This window comes from Leptopilina boulardi, unplaced genomic scaffold (assembly GCF_019393585.1).
Source record: "Leptopilina boulardi isolate dan_hultmark-lab unplaced genomic scaffold, ZJU_Lbou_2.1 LbouV2_122, whole genome shotgun sequence".
NCBI classification, from domain to species: Eukaryota; Metazoa; Arthropoda; class Insecta; order Hymenoptera; family Figitidae; genus Leptopilina; species Leptopilina boulardi.
Genome location: NW_026137666.1, coordinates 981,663 through 999,614, shown reverse-complemented (window position 1 = coordinate 999,614; position 17,952 = coordinate 981,663). Strand labels below are relative to the sequence as shown.

Sequence of the window (17,952 nt, the reverse complement as noted above, 5' to 3'; positions counted from 1 at the left end):
AGGATTTGCAAGTAAATCGGCATGATTTTGTCGACACCTCAGCCAGAAATCTTGTAAATTTGTTAGGCGTCCTAACAACAGTTGTCGAGGTGGATTTTCGTAATTTAAAACACGATTAACAATCTTTTTGATAGAGTTAAATAGAGTTTCTTGGTCACTTAACACTCGTTCATAACTAGTCGTGGCCATGTTTGTTACAGAAAAAATGGCCGACCACGCTACGTAAAATATAGTGAAAAATGTTTCATGAAAAAAGGTTTTCGATACTGAGAAAAAAGGTAAAATAGCACCAAAATATTGCGGAAAAAACACAATAAAGTCTTAAAAAAAAGTACTTTTTGACTATTCAAGTCACTTGAGAAAAAAAAAATGCAATATATAAAGGAAAAATCCCTTAAGCGTCACTTAACACAAAGCACTGATTTCACTTTCTTTCTTCCTTTTTGGGAATCCGGCTCGAAGGACAATGTTATGAATTTAAGCGCTTTAACATAAAAGACTTGTGAAAAAAGGAAAATAAGATAGTTAAAGTAAAATTAACACTGAATTTATTAATTTATTTGAAATAAAACAGGTAAAGCGATTTTTACAGAGCGGTTGTAAATGATGCGTACGAAAGACAAACAGAATATATATTATGCTCAGATACCACTGCATACGACGCACACAAGTTGTCCCTCTGTGGGCAAACTAAGGAATCATCCTTGATTTAAAAAAAACCGCGAAATAAAATTTAAAATAAAAGTAAATGAAATGCCATGAAATCGTAAACAACAATCAATGTTCCTTTTGTTTCTGTCAGAATTTCAGTAACTGGCTAATGATTAGGATTTTAAAAAGGGTGAAATGAATTCAACGTATTAAGAAAATTTGTTTCATGGAAAGTGGTAGCAGTCTATAAACAATTTGCTTATTCAACAAGTAAATGCATATTTTGGGTACCATCAATGGTTTTTTGCTTCTATCAGAATTTTATTAACTAGCGATTGATAAGGGAATTAAACAGGGTACAATAAATATAGTCAGAAGATTAATAGAATTTTTATTACTGAAAATTGTAGCAGTCTATAAACAATTTGCTTATTCAACAAATAAATACATACTTTGGGTACCACCATTGTCTCATTTGCTTCTATCAGAGTTTTACGAACTATCAATTAATAAATGAAATATACAAAGTAAAATGAATATGGTCTGAAGATTATTAGAACTTTTGTTACTGAAAGTAGTAGACGAATATAAACAATTTACATAAGTCAACCATTAAATGCATACTTTGAGTACCATCAATGTCACTTTTGCTTCTATCAGAATTTTAGTAACTCGCGCTTAATTAGGAAATTAAACAGGTAAAATGAATATGGTCAGAAGATTATTAGAACTTTTGTTACTAAAAGTAGTAGCCGAATATAAACAATATATATAAGTCATCCATTAAATGCATACACTACCGTCCGAAATTGTGCGAACTCTGCTTTTTCAACAACTATAAAATTGTTCAAATCTTCAAAAATATTAAAACTAAAATTTTTTCCTCTTTATTTTATTAATGCTAATAAAATTCTAAAAGAAATGACACCTTGACAAAGAGAATATGTTAATTTTTCAATTAGATATCTAAGAAAAACCCAATTTTCAATGTTTTTACTATTTTTTTTATTTCTCTGGCAAAAATTAATATTTTTAAACGTTCTTAGGCTCATTGAAATCGTATTTTGTTATGCAATTCAAATTATATAAAACAATTCATGTACACATTCTTCTTTAGCGTATGCAAACCGTGAAAGTTGGCTCATAAAATGTCAAAAAATTTAAATTTAATTATACAATAAAATATAATGTTTTAAAATCAAGTAAATATATCATTCTAAACTTCTCTGATTTATGTAAATAAATTTAAGATTTATACATTTTACTGATCATTTTTTGTCATATAAATATTAATCACAATTTTTTGACATTTTATGAGCCAACTTTCACGGTTTGCATACGCTAGGGAAGAATGTGTACATGAATTGTTTTATATAATTTGAATTGCATAACAAAATACGATTTCAATGAGCCTAAGAACGTTTAAAAATATTAATTTTTGCCAGAGAAATAAAAAAAATAGTTAAAACATTGAAAATTGGGTTTTTCTTAGATATCTAATTAAAAAATTAACATATTCTCTTTGTCAAGGTGTCATTTCTTTCAGACTTTTATTAGCTTTAATAAAATAAAGAGGAAAAAATTTTAGTTTTAATATTTTTGAAGATTTGAACAGTTTTATAGTTGTTGAAAAAGCAGAGTTCGCACAATTTCGGACGGTAGTGTACTTTAAGTACCATCAATTTTTTTTTAAATTCTATTAGAAATTTTCTTACCATCGGTTGTTAATGTAATTAACAGGATGTAATGAGTAAGAATATAAGTTATTCAGAAAATTTGCTTTACGGATAATAGTAGCAGTCTATAAACAATTTTTCAATAAGTTAAATAAAATCACAATTTAAAAATTCATTCACATTTTTCTTTTCCTTTACAATAAATTACGCATACGCACAATTTTAACTAATACTTTAATCTTTCTGGTTTTTTACTAATTCGTCCGCTTTTCGTCGTTACAATTTTATCTAAACCAGAATGATCATCATTTAAATTAACATTCTCAATGCTCTTATTGGAATTTTCTTTTGCTTCCAATAAGTTGTCCATTCGCTCGATCAACGGCACGCATTCGTTTAAATCCCTGACAAATTCATCGCTCGCAGATAATTCTAACGAGTAAATTCTCTGTACTGGTCGTTTGAATAACCCATTTTTTGTTTTAATTAAACAAACTCTAACTTGTCCGTCACGACCCTCGATAATTTCATCAATTCGCCCGAGAGGCCAATCCATCCTTTTCTGGTTATCGATACCAATCAAAACAACATCTCCTGTTTTGATTTTTCGCGTCTCTTTCTTACCGCCTCGTAACAACAGCTGACTCAAATACTCGACTCGAAAACGTTCTCTCAGATCTTTCAAAGTCTGTTGTCGGTGTCTCAATTTTTTATTTAATTTTTCTTTAGAGAGCACATCTAAATCTGGAACTCCTATTTCTCGCGTTTCTTGTAAAAACATCGACGGACTGAGTGTTTTTAAATCGTTCGCATCGTCCGAAACGTAAGTTAAGGGTCGCCAATTTATGATTGCTTTTGCATCGCACAGAGCAGTCGTTAAGCTTTCATAAAAGAGACAAGCTCTGCCCAGAACCTTTTTCAATATGGTTTTCATAACCCCCACCAACCTCCCCACCAAGGAGCTGCTGTCGGATTAAAATGCCATTCGATTTCCAGCGCTGAAATATATCTACAAATTTTCTCCCACTTTATAGTTTTCAACGCGTTAGCTTTTCCACAAAAATTCGTTCCATTGTCACTATATATATTTTGAGGCCTCCCCCATCTTGCGATAAATCGTCGAAGACATTCTATGAATTCTTCTGTTGATAGGGAAGATGCAAGTTCCAAATGAACCGCTCGGTACACGGCGCACGGGAAAATACAAATCCAGCCCTTTTTCCACCTTTTATAAAAACTGGTCCCTCAAAATCTATCCCTGTTGACTCAAACGCTACCGCGTGGCAGACTCGATTTGTTGGAAGGGGAGGGGATTCACATTCAACGCGCTTGACTTTTTGCTGTTGACATACGACGCAACTAGACGTAATAGTTATGATTTGTCGCAGCGAGATTATCCAGAATTTTTCCCTCAAGGTGTTCATTACAACTTGTGTCTCCATATGACCACATCTTTCGTGTGTCTCGAATTAATAAATTTACAATGTCATGTCTATCTAAAACTATCGAACATAAGAACAAATTAGAATCGTCGCGATTAACTATTCCGGTTTTGAGAATGATTAGGCCTTCATCATTTCTCAAAGTCCTGAATGACGACAATTTGTCTTTACCCGGTCTATCAAACATGACTTTTTGCAAATGTTTAAGCAAATTTCTTTCTGCTTCTTTAATTTCTCGAAAAGACTTTTTGCTTCAACCAACGTATGTGGTATTTGTGAGATTTCTTTATTTTCTCGCCATTGTTCTAAAATTGCTCTTCGATTTCGTAAAAATCTACGCATCCAGGCAATAAATCTCACGAGCATTGTAAAGGAGGAAAACAATGTACTCGCTTTTAAATCCAACTCTTTCGTGGCTATCGTATTCACTATAGCGCTTTTCTTGATTTCACTACAGATCTCCCCCTCATTAACACTATTCTCCCCGGAAGGCCAGTTAATTTTGCTCTCGCGCAACCAACCTGGCCCCTCCCACCACTTGGAATCTCGTAACTGGGAAGGAGAACACCCGCGTGATGGCAAATCAACAGGGTTCATACTACTCGATACGTATTTCCAATCATTGACGTCGCTCAAGGTTCTAATTTCTTTAAATCGATTTTGTACGAATGTTCCCCACTGCGTAACTCGCTTCAGATAAGCCAAAACAGAACACAACGATTTTTCCATCTACTTCCCACAGAAAACACAAGTGATCTCTGTCAGACTCATTAACTTCAACTTGCAAAAACGCGCCTTTTATATCTGAGATAACGCCCACTTTTCTCTCTCGAAATCTATTTAACGCGGACGGGACAAGTTCCATTAGATAGGGACCTTTTTCTAAACAATCATTTAATGATGGATGCCCTTTTTTCTTAGCTGATGTGTCAAATACCGGTCTAATTTTTGTTGTACTGTTCATTTTTATGACAGGTAGGTGTGAAAGGTAATGGCCTATATGGGAAACATCTTTTTCGGAAATTTTCTCAATTATGTTTTCTGCTAACCACGTTTCAAAAACTTCGCTATAAGCACGAAGTAAACCTGGATTATTCAATTTCTTTACAGTCTTTACTAAACGTTGACGTGCGATGTAGAAATTCGTTGGTATATATAATTCTCCTTCCACGGTAATCTAACTTGGTACCGCCCCTTAGGCACGGTGTGCCTTAACCAGACTCAACCCAAAAGTCTTTGCTCAGTAAAAAGTCTTTTTTCTCGTGAAAGTATATGGAAAATAGAAACTTTTCTCACAAAAATCGAAAAGAAGTTTATTATTGTATTACAGTATCAGACGTGCATCCAGGGGGCACATATACATGCCCCCCCCCAAAAAAAACATAGTAGGTAGTTTAGGGGTTAAAACCTCCACCCCCGTGAAATTTTGAATTTCTTTGACAAATCTAAGCAAACATAAAATCTTTTCTGAAACTTTTTTTTTCTTACACCCCTGAAACAAACAAATGAACTTATAATAATTATCAATTATAATATAATTGATAGTTACAATAATAACTATCAAGGCCTCGATGGCTCTGCGGTTAGTGCGTTAGGTTCGTAATATGCGTTTAGCGTTAAGTTAGGGTCTTAGAATCTCGGCGTCGGTTAGGATTTTTTAAAATATGTGAGTTGTGCGTTCAATTGCGTTTAAGGCAGGGAAAAAAATCTTGTATGTGGAATCTACAGAAATTAAAAAGTAACACTAATTTAAACTTAATAAATTTAATAAATTTTTTTTATATTATTTTTTTTAATTTAATGATGGAATCCAATATTGGATCGAGGTTAAATTTCAGTATCGGGCCAATGTCGAATTCCAATGTTGTAACAGTGTAGGAAAATAGTATCGGTCCGATCTTACATTCCAACACCTTTCGATACCGAAACAGTACCGAATATCAGGATCGAGACGACATTGGTATGTCGAAATCCGACATCGGTCCGATACTGATCCGGTATCAGAACCCTTCTTGGGTTCATATTGTATGCGAGTGTGAATTAAGAAAATATTAAAAATGTCTAAAGATCATGGGTTTACGCATGCACTGTATAAAGTATTAAAGAATTTTAACTGTTTGAAAGAGGGAGCGATTATAACCCACTTTTAATGTATCACTTTTACTTAACCCATATAGGACCGAACAAACTGTTCGACTAGTCAAACACTAGTTTTTACATTGCAAATAAAATATTAGAATATCATACATTATTATGCAACTACATTTTTAACATCGACAAGTAGTTTACTTTTAAATTTTTAAAGAACAAAAATTAATAAACAATTACAATAATTATGCCACTTACATTTGTAAGTGCGACTGGAATTGTAGTGTTCGACTAGTGGAACAGCTGTCCGATATGGGTTAAACAAATGATTGTACCATATTAAAAATATCAATATTCCTTGATTTGGTAAAAAGAAAATTCCCACCTTCCAGATAATTGCTATTTTAAACACGGTAAGTTTACGTTCGGCAATAAGAATTTTCCCATCTGCTGTAATGTCTCAGTCATTAGTTTTTTTGCTACATTAAAAGTTAGTACTATTATTACCTACATTGAAAGTGTTAAAATCATCGGAGATTTGATAATTATTTAGAATGGGAAAATTACAAAATTCTATGTTTTTCATTTTAGATTCTGTATTTTTGCCGCATTATAAGAACTGCTATTACTAACGATTTTGTAGATTAAAATCTCTATCAGTGATAGAGTGAAAAAAAATTCAGGAAAATTCCCTTATGACTTTTTACAGTGAGATGAAAGTCGTTTAAAAGTGAATTTATTATGCTTTTGCAAGATAAAAGAGATGTTTCCATTAACGGAAACACTAAAATTTTAGTCCTATAATATGTTCTTAATTCACACTCGTATACAAAACAATTATTATTTCGTTGGGAAAATAAATTTGACAAACAGAGAAGTTGTCAAAAAAAATTATTATAAGTTCATTTGTTTGTTTCAAGGGCGTAAGAAAAAAAGTTTTAGAAAAGATTTTATGTTTGCTTAGATTTGTTAAAGAAATTCAAAATTTCACGGGGGTGGAGGTTTTAACCCCAAAACTACCCACTATGTTTTTGGGGGGGCATGTATATGTGCCCCCTGGATCCACGTCTGAAACTGTAATACAATAATAAACTTCTTTTCGCTATTTTCATTAAAAAAATGTACTTTTAATGGCGAAAATATTCAATGGGTCCGTTCTTAAAAACGGCTCCACAGATTATTTTGATTTTTGTGAGAAAAGTTTCTATTTTCCACACTGAGAAAAGTTAAACACAGATTTCGTACTAACCACACGTTCAGATAGTGTACCTAACCTTTCGAGTAGCATCGGTTCTAAATTGTATCGCAGCTGCGCTTTTTGGTGGACAGATACTGTACTAAATCGTTTGTCCCACAAGTTAAGTCAGAATCTGTACTCAATTGGCGCTGCTGCTGTTCGATTTTAGTACTGCGTCTGCACATGATTGAGGTACAATATCTGTCCCTCAAAAAATGCAGATGTTGCGTTAAACTTCTCTCAGTGCATATACTTTCACGAGAAAAAAGAATTTTTACTGAGCAAAGACTTTTGGGTTGAGTCTGGTTAAGGCACACCGTGCAGGAGTAAACTTAGATGTGCTCACTATAAATTTCCGTACGTTTTCGTTACGCTTCGTTTCACATTCGTTTTCAATAGGATCTGTAATACCGAGTATGTCTAATCGCCATAACTCGGATGGATTCGCCTCTTGACCAAGCAGCGTCGTTAACATATTAACTGTCTCCGACAACGGATTTTCATTTTTTTTATTTCTGAGACCGCATGGGGTGATTCTTATAGGTTTTTCGACGCTGAACACGAATCCGTAATCAGAATTGCTCCATCACCCTAGGTTTTCGAGAAATTTGACCTTGAAAATTGAAAAAATGCCGTTTTTAGGGTACTTTTTGATTTTTTATTACGGTACCAAAATTTTTTCTGAGGTTTTCATGATATGCATATGAAAGCTGATATCCTCCTTAACATTTTCCAATTTTGATCTTTAAAAAATATCTTTTTTTGGATGAGTTATCCTCATTCGAAATTCGCGTTGCAACGTGAATCGGGATCACAGTGCAGGAGGCGTATTAAAAAATGGTCCAAAATTCAAATGTATTTTAAATGGTCTGAAACTTGTTACTTGGAGGTTTTCGGGGTCGCTGATTACGAATTTGAGGTCCGTTTTCGAAAATTCAAAATGGCGGATCCAATGTGGCGGACGAATTTTTCTAAACTCGATTGAAATGGCCTGTAACTTGTTACTCGGGGGTTTTTGGGGTAGCTGATTAAAAATTCGAGGTCCGTTTTTGAAAATTCAAAATGGCGGATCCAATATGGCAGAGGACTTCTTCAAAACTCGATCCAAATGGCCTGTAAGTGATTATTGAGGAGTTTTTGGGGTTAGATATAAATATAAATAAAAACAAATAAATCAAAGTTTCGCAAAAATTAGTGAGCAAAAAAAGTCGTCCGCCATATTGGATCCGCCATTTTGAATTTTCAAAAACGGACATCGAATTCGTAATCAGCGACCCCGAAAACCCCCGAGTAACAAGTTACAGGCCATTTAAAATACATTTGGATTTTGGACCATTATTTTATACGCCTCCTGCACTGTGATCCCGTTTCACGTTGCAACGCGAATTTCAAATGAGGATAACTCATCCAAAAAAGATATTTTTTAAAGATCAAATTTGGAAAATGTTAAGGAGGATATCAGCTTTCATATACATATCATGAAAACCTCAGAAAAAATTTTGGTACCGTAATAAAAAATCAAAAAGTACCCTAAAAACGGTATTTTTAAATTTTCAAGGTCAAATTTCTCGAAAACCTAGGGTGATGGAGCAATTCTAATTACGGATTCGTGTTCAGCGTCGAGAAACCTATAAGAATCACCCTATGCGGTCTCAGAAATAAAAATGCTGTTGCACTGTGTAATTTTCCGGCAATATCAGCCCCAATGAGTACATCGATAGAACACCTTTGGTACCCCGCGTCAGTTAAATGAATGTTTTCTATACGTAAGTCATTAAGCCAGGATTCTTTTTTTATGGATGGTATTGTCTCACAAATTGTTTCCTGACTCAGTACAGAAAAATTACATGCATACTTTTTATCTAAATTTTTTACTTTTATTTTAAATATATCATGCTTTTTTGCTTTTGAGGTAACCCCTCCAAACAATGAATGTGACACTTCAATCTCTGCGTGAGGTGTGTATCCCAACTTTTTCACTATATCTGCTCGAATGTATGAACGTTGCGAGGCTGTATCAATAATTTCTTTAACTATCATTTCACCCGAGTCAGAATACACTAATACACGGAGAGTTTGCAGATACACTTCAGGCGCAGCACAAATTGTGGCCAAAACATTTTCAACTTCTCGCTTACTGTCATCTTTTGAAACTAAATTGTCTTTAGATGATAAACCTGGACATAATAGTAATTCGTGACGTCTAGAACACCAATTACATTTTACTTTTACCCGACACCATTTCGCGGAATGACCTCGCCTCAGACAAACAAAACAAGCACCTTCTTTCTTAACATATTCTTTTCTTTCACTCAAATCCATTTTTCGTGCAACCTCACATTCTTTACTCTCATGAGCAGACTTACAAAAAATACACGATACCTGTTTACATTTATAATAATTTGGTCAGCTTGTCCCTTGTCATATTATGCCCCTCATTTTCTATGGTGCGATACTGCCCATTGCGCTGCCAAGCACGTAGAATTTCTTACGGGAGAGCAGACTCAACCAGCGGATATAACATTGACGCACATTTCTCCGTCGTTACTCTTAGAGTGTCTAGAGCACGGATGTATGCTTCCAATTTATCATAGTTTGCAGAAAGTGTTGCCTTTGGACCTCCTTTAAGTTCATTTTGGAGAACCAATCCCAACAGTTCACGAACATAATATTTAACTACAATATCGTCTTGGCCGAATCGACTCTTGAGACTTGCTATCGCCTTATCATATTTGTCAGCTGTTGGGGGGAAACTGCGAACCAGTTCACGTGCCCTCGAATCCGGTGATGTAGCTTGAATGAGATATTGAAATTTATCCTCACGCCTAATTGAGTTGTCTTCGTGGATCTTTTTGAAAATACTCCAGAACAACAGCCACTCTTTAACATGACACTTAAATTTTGGTAACTCAATTTGTGGTAACTTCAATGACCCCTTAGTTGCTCCGGGCAAGTTGTCTGATAACACGGATTGGATGTTTTCAGTTCGTACTTCCTGTAAATCATCAGCCATCATTTTTGCATTCAGAAATGCCACAGTGTATTCGTCTACATCTTCTAATTCTTTGGCGATTTCATCTTCAGTGGCCTCTGATTCGAAGAGAAATTTGTTGCAAATAGCGTACACCGCTTCCAACTCCTTCGTCTTGGTTTGTAACAACTGAAATGCCACCTTATTGTCATCTCGAGAGCACGTGCCTTTGAGTTTGGCCGAAAACGAATTGTATGTTTTCGTAAAGGCCATACTCAGACTCTTCCTTTGTCGCATTGCTGCTTCCATTTTTTAGTTTTCACTCACTCACAGTTCACTTGTGTGTACACTTTATCAATAATCCCGAATTTAAGAATGTCCGGTCACGGTCGCCAATTGTTCAGGATTCTAAGCACTAATTAATAAAACGCAACAAAACACTGTTTAGTACATAATAGAGAAAAACCAAATTTATTAAATTATTTAAAATACTTGTCCAATATTAAACATATAAAACAGTCTGTCACGACTTCCATTAAGGATCGAAAAAAGGGAAGCCGTCCCGGTCAGTTCCGAGTCGTCGTTATCTCTACTCAAAGACCTCTCTCACTTCTCCATGCTATAATTCTTTACTCTTACAAATAACTACAGAGGTCACTGAATACTTCCTGAAATTTTTAAATTATATAACTTTCTAACAGTAGTATCCGAATCTAATAATTTATATAAGTCAACCATTAAATGCATACTTTGAGAACCATCAAAGTTTCTTTTGCTTCTATCAGAATTTTAGTAACTGGCGATTATTAAATTAATTAACAGTATGTAAAAACGAAAAGGAATATAACGTATTAAGAAAATTTGTTTCATGGAAAGTGGTAGCAGTCTATAAACAATTTGCTTATTCAAAAGTAAATGCATACTTTGGGTACCATAAATGTTTCTTTTTCTTCTATCAGAATTTTAATAACCTTCGATTGATTAGGGAATTAAATAGGTAAAATGAATATGGTCAGAAGATTATTAGAATTTATGTTACTGAAAGTAGTAGCCGAATAAAACAATTTATATAAGTCAGCCATTATATGCATACTTTAAGTACCATCAATGTCTCTTTTGCTTCTATCAGAATTACAGTAACTAGCGATTAATTAGGGAATTTAACAGGTAAAATGAATATGGTCGGAAGATTATTAGAACTTTTGTTACTGAAAGTAGTAGCCGAATATAAACAATTTATACAAGTTAACCATTAAATGCATACTTTAAGTACCATCAATGTTTCTTTTGCTTCTATCAGAATTTTAGTAACTAGCAATTGATTAGGGAATTATACAGGGTAAAATGAATGTGGTTAGAAGATTATTAGAATTTTTGGTACTCAAAATTGTAGCAGTCTATAAACAATTTGCTTATTCAACAAGTAAATTCAAACTTTGGGTACCAACAGTGTTTCTTTTGCTTCTATAAGAATTTTAGTAACTTGCGATTGATTAGGGCATTAAACAGGGTAAAATGATTATAGTCAGAAAATTCTTAGAATTTTTGTAGCTAAAAGTAGTAGACGAATATAAACAATTTACGTAAGTCAACCATTAAATGATTACTTTCAGTACCATTAATGTTTCATTTGCTTTTATCTGAATTTTAGTATCTAGCGATTGTTGCTGTAATTAACACGATGTAATGAGTTAGAATAGAAGTTATTCAGAAAATTTGCTTTATGGAAAATAGTATCAGTCTATAAACAATTTGCTTATTCAACAAATAAATACATACTTTGGGTACCACCAATGTCTCATTTGCTTCTATCATTGTTTTACGAACTATCAATTGATTAATGAAATATACAAAGTAAAATGAATATGGTCTGAAGATTGTTAGAACTTTTGTTACTGAAAGTAGTAGCCGAATCTAACAATTTATTTAAGTCAACCATTAAATGCAAACTTTGAGTACCATCAATGTTTCTTTTGCTTTTATCTGAATTTTAGTATCTAGCGATTGTTAATGTAATTAACAACTATTAATTACGGAACTTAACAGGTAAAATGAATATGGTCAGATGATTATTAGAACTTTTGTTACTAAAAGTAGTGGCCGAATCTACCAATTTATATAAGTCAACCCTTAAATGCATACTTTAAGTACCATCAATGTTTCTTTTGATTTTAACTGAATTTTAGTAACTTTTGATTGATTAGGGCATTAGTCAGGGTAAAATGATTATAGTCAGAAGATTATTAGAATTTTTGTAACTGAAAGTAGTAGACGAATATAAACAATTTACATAAGTCAACCATTAAATGCATACTTTGAGTACCATCAATGTCACTTTTGCTTCTATCTGAATTTTAGTAACTCGCGCTTAATTAGGGAATTAAACAGGTAAAATGAATGTGGTCTGAAGATTATTAGAACTTTTGTTACTGAAAATAGTAGCCGAACATAAACAATTTATATAAGTCAACCATTAAATGCATACTTTAAGTACCATATATTTTTATTTTTATTCTATCAGAATTTTTGTTACCATCGGTTGTTAATGTAATTAACAGGATGTAATGAGTAAGAATATAAGTTGTTCAGAAAATTTGCTTTATGGAAAATGGTAGCAGTCTACAAACAATTTGCATTATTCAATAACTAAATGCATACTTTTGGTACCATCAATTTTTCTTTTGCTTCTTTTAGTATTTTAGTAACTGTCTAATGATTAATGAATTAAACCTGGTGAAATAAATATGGTCAGAAGATTATTAGAATTTTTGTTACTGGAAGTTGCAGCAGTCTATAAACAATTTGCTTATTCAACAAGTAAATGCATACTTTGGGTACCATTAATGTTTCTTTTGCTTTTTTTAGAATTTTACTAACTAGCGATTGATTAGGGAATTAAACAGGGTAAATTGAATATGGTCAGAAGATTATCATAATTTTTGTTACTAAAAGTAGTAGCCGAAGATAAACAATTTATATAAGTCAACCATTAAGTGCATACTTTGAGTACCATCAATGTTTTTTTTGATTTTATCAGAATACAGATGTGACTAATTGTCACTGGTCAAGTGCAGTAAAGCCAAGATCAATCTCCAAGGAAAAATCTTCTTTCTCCCTATTTACTTTATTAACCCTTGAGAGGGAAACCCTTATAAATGCACATTTTGAAGATCTTTTTTACAAAAGAGTAGTAAAGTTTATTGAATGGAAATAAAGCATACTTTAAAGTGTTTAATATAAGCTATGTAAAAAATTTTTTAAATAAAAATAGTGAAAAATGGCGGCGTTACAGGCGTTTAAAGTTAGATCTTTGGTTTTTTCGCCATGCAGTCTGCAGGTCTCAAATCTCCACCAAAATTAAGAAATGAAATTTTTACCTTTAAACTACACAAATACGCTTTGCATGACGAAGAGAAAATTTTTTTTTTTTAAATTCGGGTCCATTTAAAAAAAAACATTTCTTTTAAACAATCTACCAAAAAAATTGTTAAAATTTTTTTTAAAAAAGTAGCTCGTCATGTAAAAGCCAGTAAGTTAAAGAAGATTTCTTGTTAGTTTCATGAAAATAGGTGAAATATTTTCTGAGCTGCATTGCACGGCACGCGAACACGTTTTAGTTGTGTTTTAACTATTGCCTTGAAGACGTTATGTATTGGAAAATATCTATTGCACTAAAACCAAGATTTACTATCACTTTCTCATGTAAAATTAACATGAAATTCGTTTAGAATTTCTTCGATTTTCGGGCAAATTATTTTTTCCTGTCATGGATATTTACAACTAACTTTATAAAAGCGTTAGAAGTCAATTTCTCTAAAACTGTGCATACAAGTAATCCATCGAAAAAAATTGACCCCTATTTTTTAGTTTTTCCCCAAAAAACAGTTTTAAAAATAGTAAAAACCTGTATAAGTTTTATACTTAAAACGTTATAGCTAAAAATAAAAAAGGAGTGTTTACAACTATCTGGAGCCTACCTATCTCAGCAAACGATTTTGGAATTATGTTAAAACAACTTTCTTAAAATTGTGCACCCAGTTGGCAAAAAACCATGTTCGTTCTAAAAACGTTTTAAGGACATATTGTTTGATAAAATTGTGCTCAAAATATGAGTTTGGTATATAAAATTGAAATTTACTTATAAAATGTTTATAACTTATAATCAAAACATACATTGTACATATGAAAGATGTACAAAGCAACGTATGTTTTGAGGGCATTATCGATTAACAGATTTTTATGTCCGCAAGTGTAACACATACTTTATGGACATATTGATTGATAAAATGGTACTCAAAATATGCGTTTGGTATATAAAGTTGAAATTTACTTATGAAATGTTTATATAACTTATAATCAAAACATACGTTATACATATGAAAGATGTACAAATAGAACGTATGATTTGAGGACATTATCGATTAACAGATTTTTATGTCCTCAAATGTAACACATACTTTATGGACATATTGATTGATAAAATGGTGCTCTAAATATGCGTTGGTAAATAAAATTAAAATTTACTTGTTAAATGTTTATATAACTTATACTCAAAACATACGTTGAATATATGAAAGATGTACAAATAAAACGTATGATTTGAGGACATTATCGATTCACAAATTTTTATGTTCTTAAATCTAACGCATACTTTAAGGACATATTGATTGATAAAATGGTGCTTAAATGATGTGGTTTGTGTATAAATTCGACCTCAAACTATGCAATATTTATATAACTTGTTCCTCAAAACATGCGTTGTATATATGAAAGACGTATAAGTGCAACGTTTGATTTGAGGACATTATCTATTCTCAAATTTTTATATTCGCAAATGTAACGCATACTTTAAGGACATATTGATTCTTAAAATTGTACTTAAATCATGCGTTGTACATATGAAAGACGTCTAAGTGCAACGCATGATTTGAGGACATTATCTATTTACAAATTTATGTCTTTTAATGTATCGCATACTTTGAGGACAGATGGTTTCTTAAAATTGTACTCAAATCATGAGGTGGTTATATATTTTGGTACTTAAATCATGCGTTGCGTATATAATTTGGTTCTCAAAACATGCATTGTACATATAAAAGACGTACATGTACAACGCATGATTTGAGAACATTGCGATATACACAATTTTTGTGTCCTCAAAATATGCTTTGCATACTTTATTGGCGATTTAAACTTATTAATTTTGAGTGTATATCAATTATTTTTTAATGCTTTTGCTATTTAGGGCATCAGGAACCTATATATACACGAAAAAACATGGGTCCCCAAATCATGCTTTGTACATATATATATATGTATATATATATATATATACATTTCGGGAGTGCAAAATTTGTTGATCAATCGATCATATAATTTTTACTGTTTTTCTCAAGTAAACCTGGGAATTTTTAAGTGAATTTATTTCTATGATTATTTTTGTACTATCCAACGTAATCACATTGTCCTGTCTGATTTTGCCAGTGACCAGTTCTGTGTCTACGGGTGACCAGGGCCCTTTTTATATGTTTTCATTCTGTTTATTTGTCTAACACTATTTTATTCGCTGTGTATGTGCAACCTCACTTGTAATCATGACAGCTACTGATGACGAGAGATGGAATAGTTTGTTTTCGACATTAAATGGGCTCCCTTCTTCTCAAGCAGAATTGAAATCTCAGATGCAAATTTTAAGTTCTAATGTAGAGGCTTATAATAAAAGAATGGAAACTCAAGAATCTAAGATGACCAGCTTGGAAAGTAGGATGGACTCTTTTTTTAATTTTCAAAGAGCAAAAAATCTTGTCCTGTTTAAGCTCGAAGATTCTCCTTGGATCAACGACAATTTGATTCCGGTGATTCAAAAACTGTTTTGTGAAATTGGTCTGGATATTCAGAAGTCGGTTATTGATGATGCCTTTAGAATGGGGAAAACTATGGGCAATCGTCCTGTGTTAGTGAAATTCGTCGCTGCTAGATGGGTTAAAAAGATTTTCTCAAAAGTTGGTGAACTTAAAAAAAGAAACCTCTTCATATCAAATGATCGTTCTAAGGATGAGAGACAGCAGCATCGATTGTTACTGTTGAGAGTTCGTGAACTTCAGGCATCCGGGGTTACTGCGAGAATTGTTGGCAATAAAATTGTTACCGATAATTTCAAATCTGCTGTCAATCCTGCACCTGATCCTGGTTCTTCGCAGGAGACGTTGAATTCTTCATCTCCCATACTAGGCCCTATCGATTTTCCTGGACTTGGGGATCCTTCTGATTCTCTCAATCGCCCTTCGAACTCGAATGCTCCAAAACAGAGTAGTCAATCTGGGAGAGAAACACCAAAAGGAAAGTGGGATTTTTCATCATTCTCTATGGATCATTATCTGACTAGGGATCCTTCTAATAAAAAATCGGAGAGTCCGCGCAAACGTCCTACTACGACTGCAAATAGAGTTAAATCAACAGGGGAAGCAGAATAGCAAGTGGGTTCACCTCGTCGTCTTAATCGAAACCATAAACTAAATCTCTCTTGCTCGGGGGGTGACGGGCCAGTGCTGTGCCGAATTTTCTTTTGGAATGTTCATGGTATCCGTAACCTGTCTGACATTAATGGCTGTATTAGTGAGCACGATATCTTGTGTTTGAGTGAAACATGGGTGGAGGGGGAACAGATACGCTTTTTCAACGCGGACTTGGAGTGTATTTCTACTCCAGCAAGAAGAACACATTCTCATGGCAGAGCGAAGGGAGGTCCTGCTGTGGCGTTCAATCCTCGTTTGTATTCTGTTAAAGTTATTTCTGTTTGTTTTAATCAAATTTTTGTTAGAGTTAAATTTTTACGGAAGAATTTTAATTTTGTTTTAGGCTTGTTTTATGCTGCTCCAGATGAGGATGTGAGCAATTTTCTTGATAATTTTAATTGTATTTTTAGTAATGTAATTTCAGATTTCCCATCTGATCCTGTTATTCTTGGGGGTAACTTTAATTGCAGGGTGTCTAATTTAAACCAACTTGATTCGAATATTTTTCAACTATCTTCATATTTTTCTGCTGATAGATTTTCTATGGATGAATTTGTTAATAGTAAAGGTAAAATTTTCATCAATAATTTTGAAACTAATGATTTAATTCTTTTAACTGGTCGTGCCCCAAGTGACACTCCTGCAAATTATACATTTTTGGGCCCACAAGGGGCTAGCGTGATTGATTTGGTGTGGTTCTCATCTGGAGCCCTTCCCTTCATCCAGGATCTGCAAGTTCTCCGGCTTGCCACCTTCTCTGACCATTTCCCAGTGGTTCTGACTTTCATGGATTTTAATAATTCTAGCCAACTATTTGATTATGGTAAAGTTTTTAATGAAGAAAAAATTGAATTATTTTCTGATACAATGTCATGGAGGGGGGAGGTGGCTCGTCTGGATTTGGACATAGACTCTAGTTACTCGAATCTTATTTCTGCTATAAAGGATGTATCTTTTAGTTTAAATATGTATAAAAGTTATTCTAAAAATATCAATATTAATCGCAGACCCTAGATGGATGATGAGTGCAAAATCGTTAAAGGGCGTGTTTTGGATGTATTGAAGGTTTGTAAGGTGGATAACTTTTCTGAGGACACAAGAAAGTGTTACTACATTGTTAAAAAAGATTTTCAAAAAATTTTAAATCGAAAGAAAAAAGAATATTATGATTCTCGTATTGAGATTGTTAACAACTGTAAAAATGCCACTGCTTTCTGGAGGGTTATTAACTCATTCAGAGGGCGGGTGCGTAATTGTTCTCAAATTAGTAAGGATGTTTGGTTTGATTTTCTTCAGAGGAGTTATCCTGATACTGCTTGCACTCCTATGTTTCCTCTCTTCCTTCCAAAAATATCTGTCCCTACCCTTGATG

The 17,952-nt window shown here is 33.2% G+C and overlaps 3 protein-coding genes across 3 annotated transcripts in view; 1 reads left to right on the top strand and 2 right to left on the bottom strand.

The window, feature by feature from the left end:
- Nucleotides 1-17,952, top strand: part of LOC127287467 (beta carbonic anhydrase 1) — a 246,247-nt gene that overhangs the window by 108,687 nt on the left and 119,608 nt on the right. The window lies entirely within an intron of this gene.
- LOC127287271 (uncharacterized) lies at nucleotides 2,554-3,261 on the bottom strand. Its single transcript, XM_051314115.1, has one exon. The coding sequence runs from the start codon at nucleotides 3,259-3,261 to the stop codon at nucleotides 2,554-2,556; it is 708 nt and encodes a 235-aa protein (XP_051170072.1).
- Nucleotides 9,583-10,374, bottom strand: LOC127287261 (uncharacterized). The gene has a single exon (XM_051314103.1). The coding sequence runs from the start codon at nucleotides 10,372-10,374 to the stop codon at nucleotides 9,583-9,585; it is 792 nt and encodes a 263-aa protein (XP_051170060.1).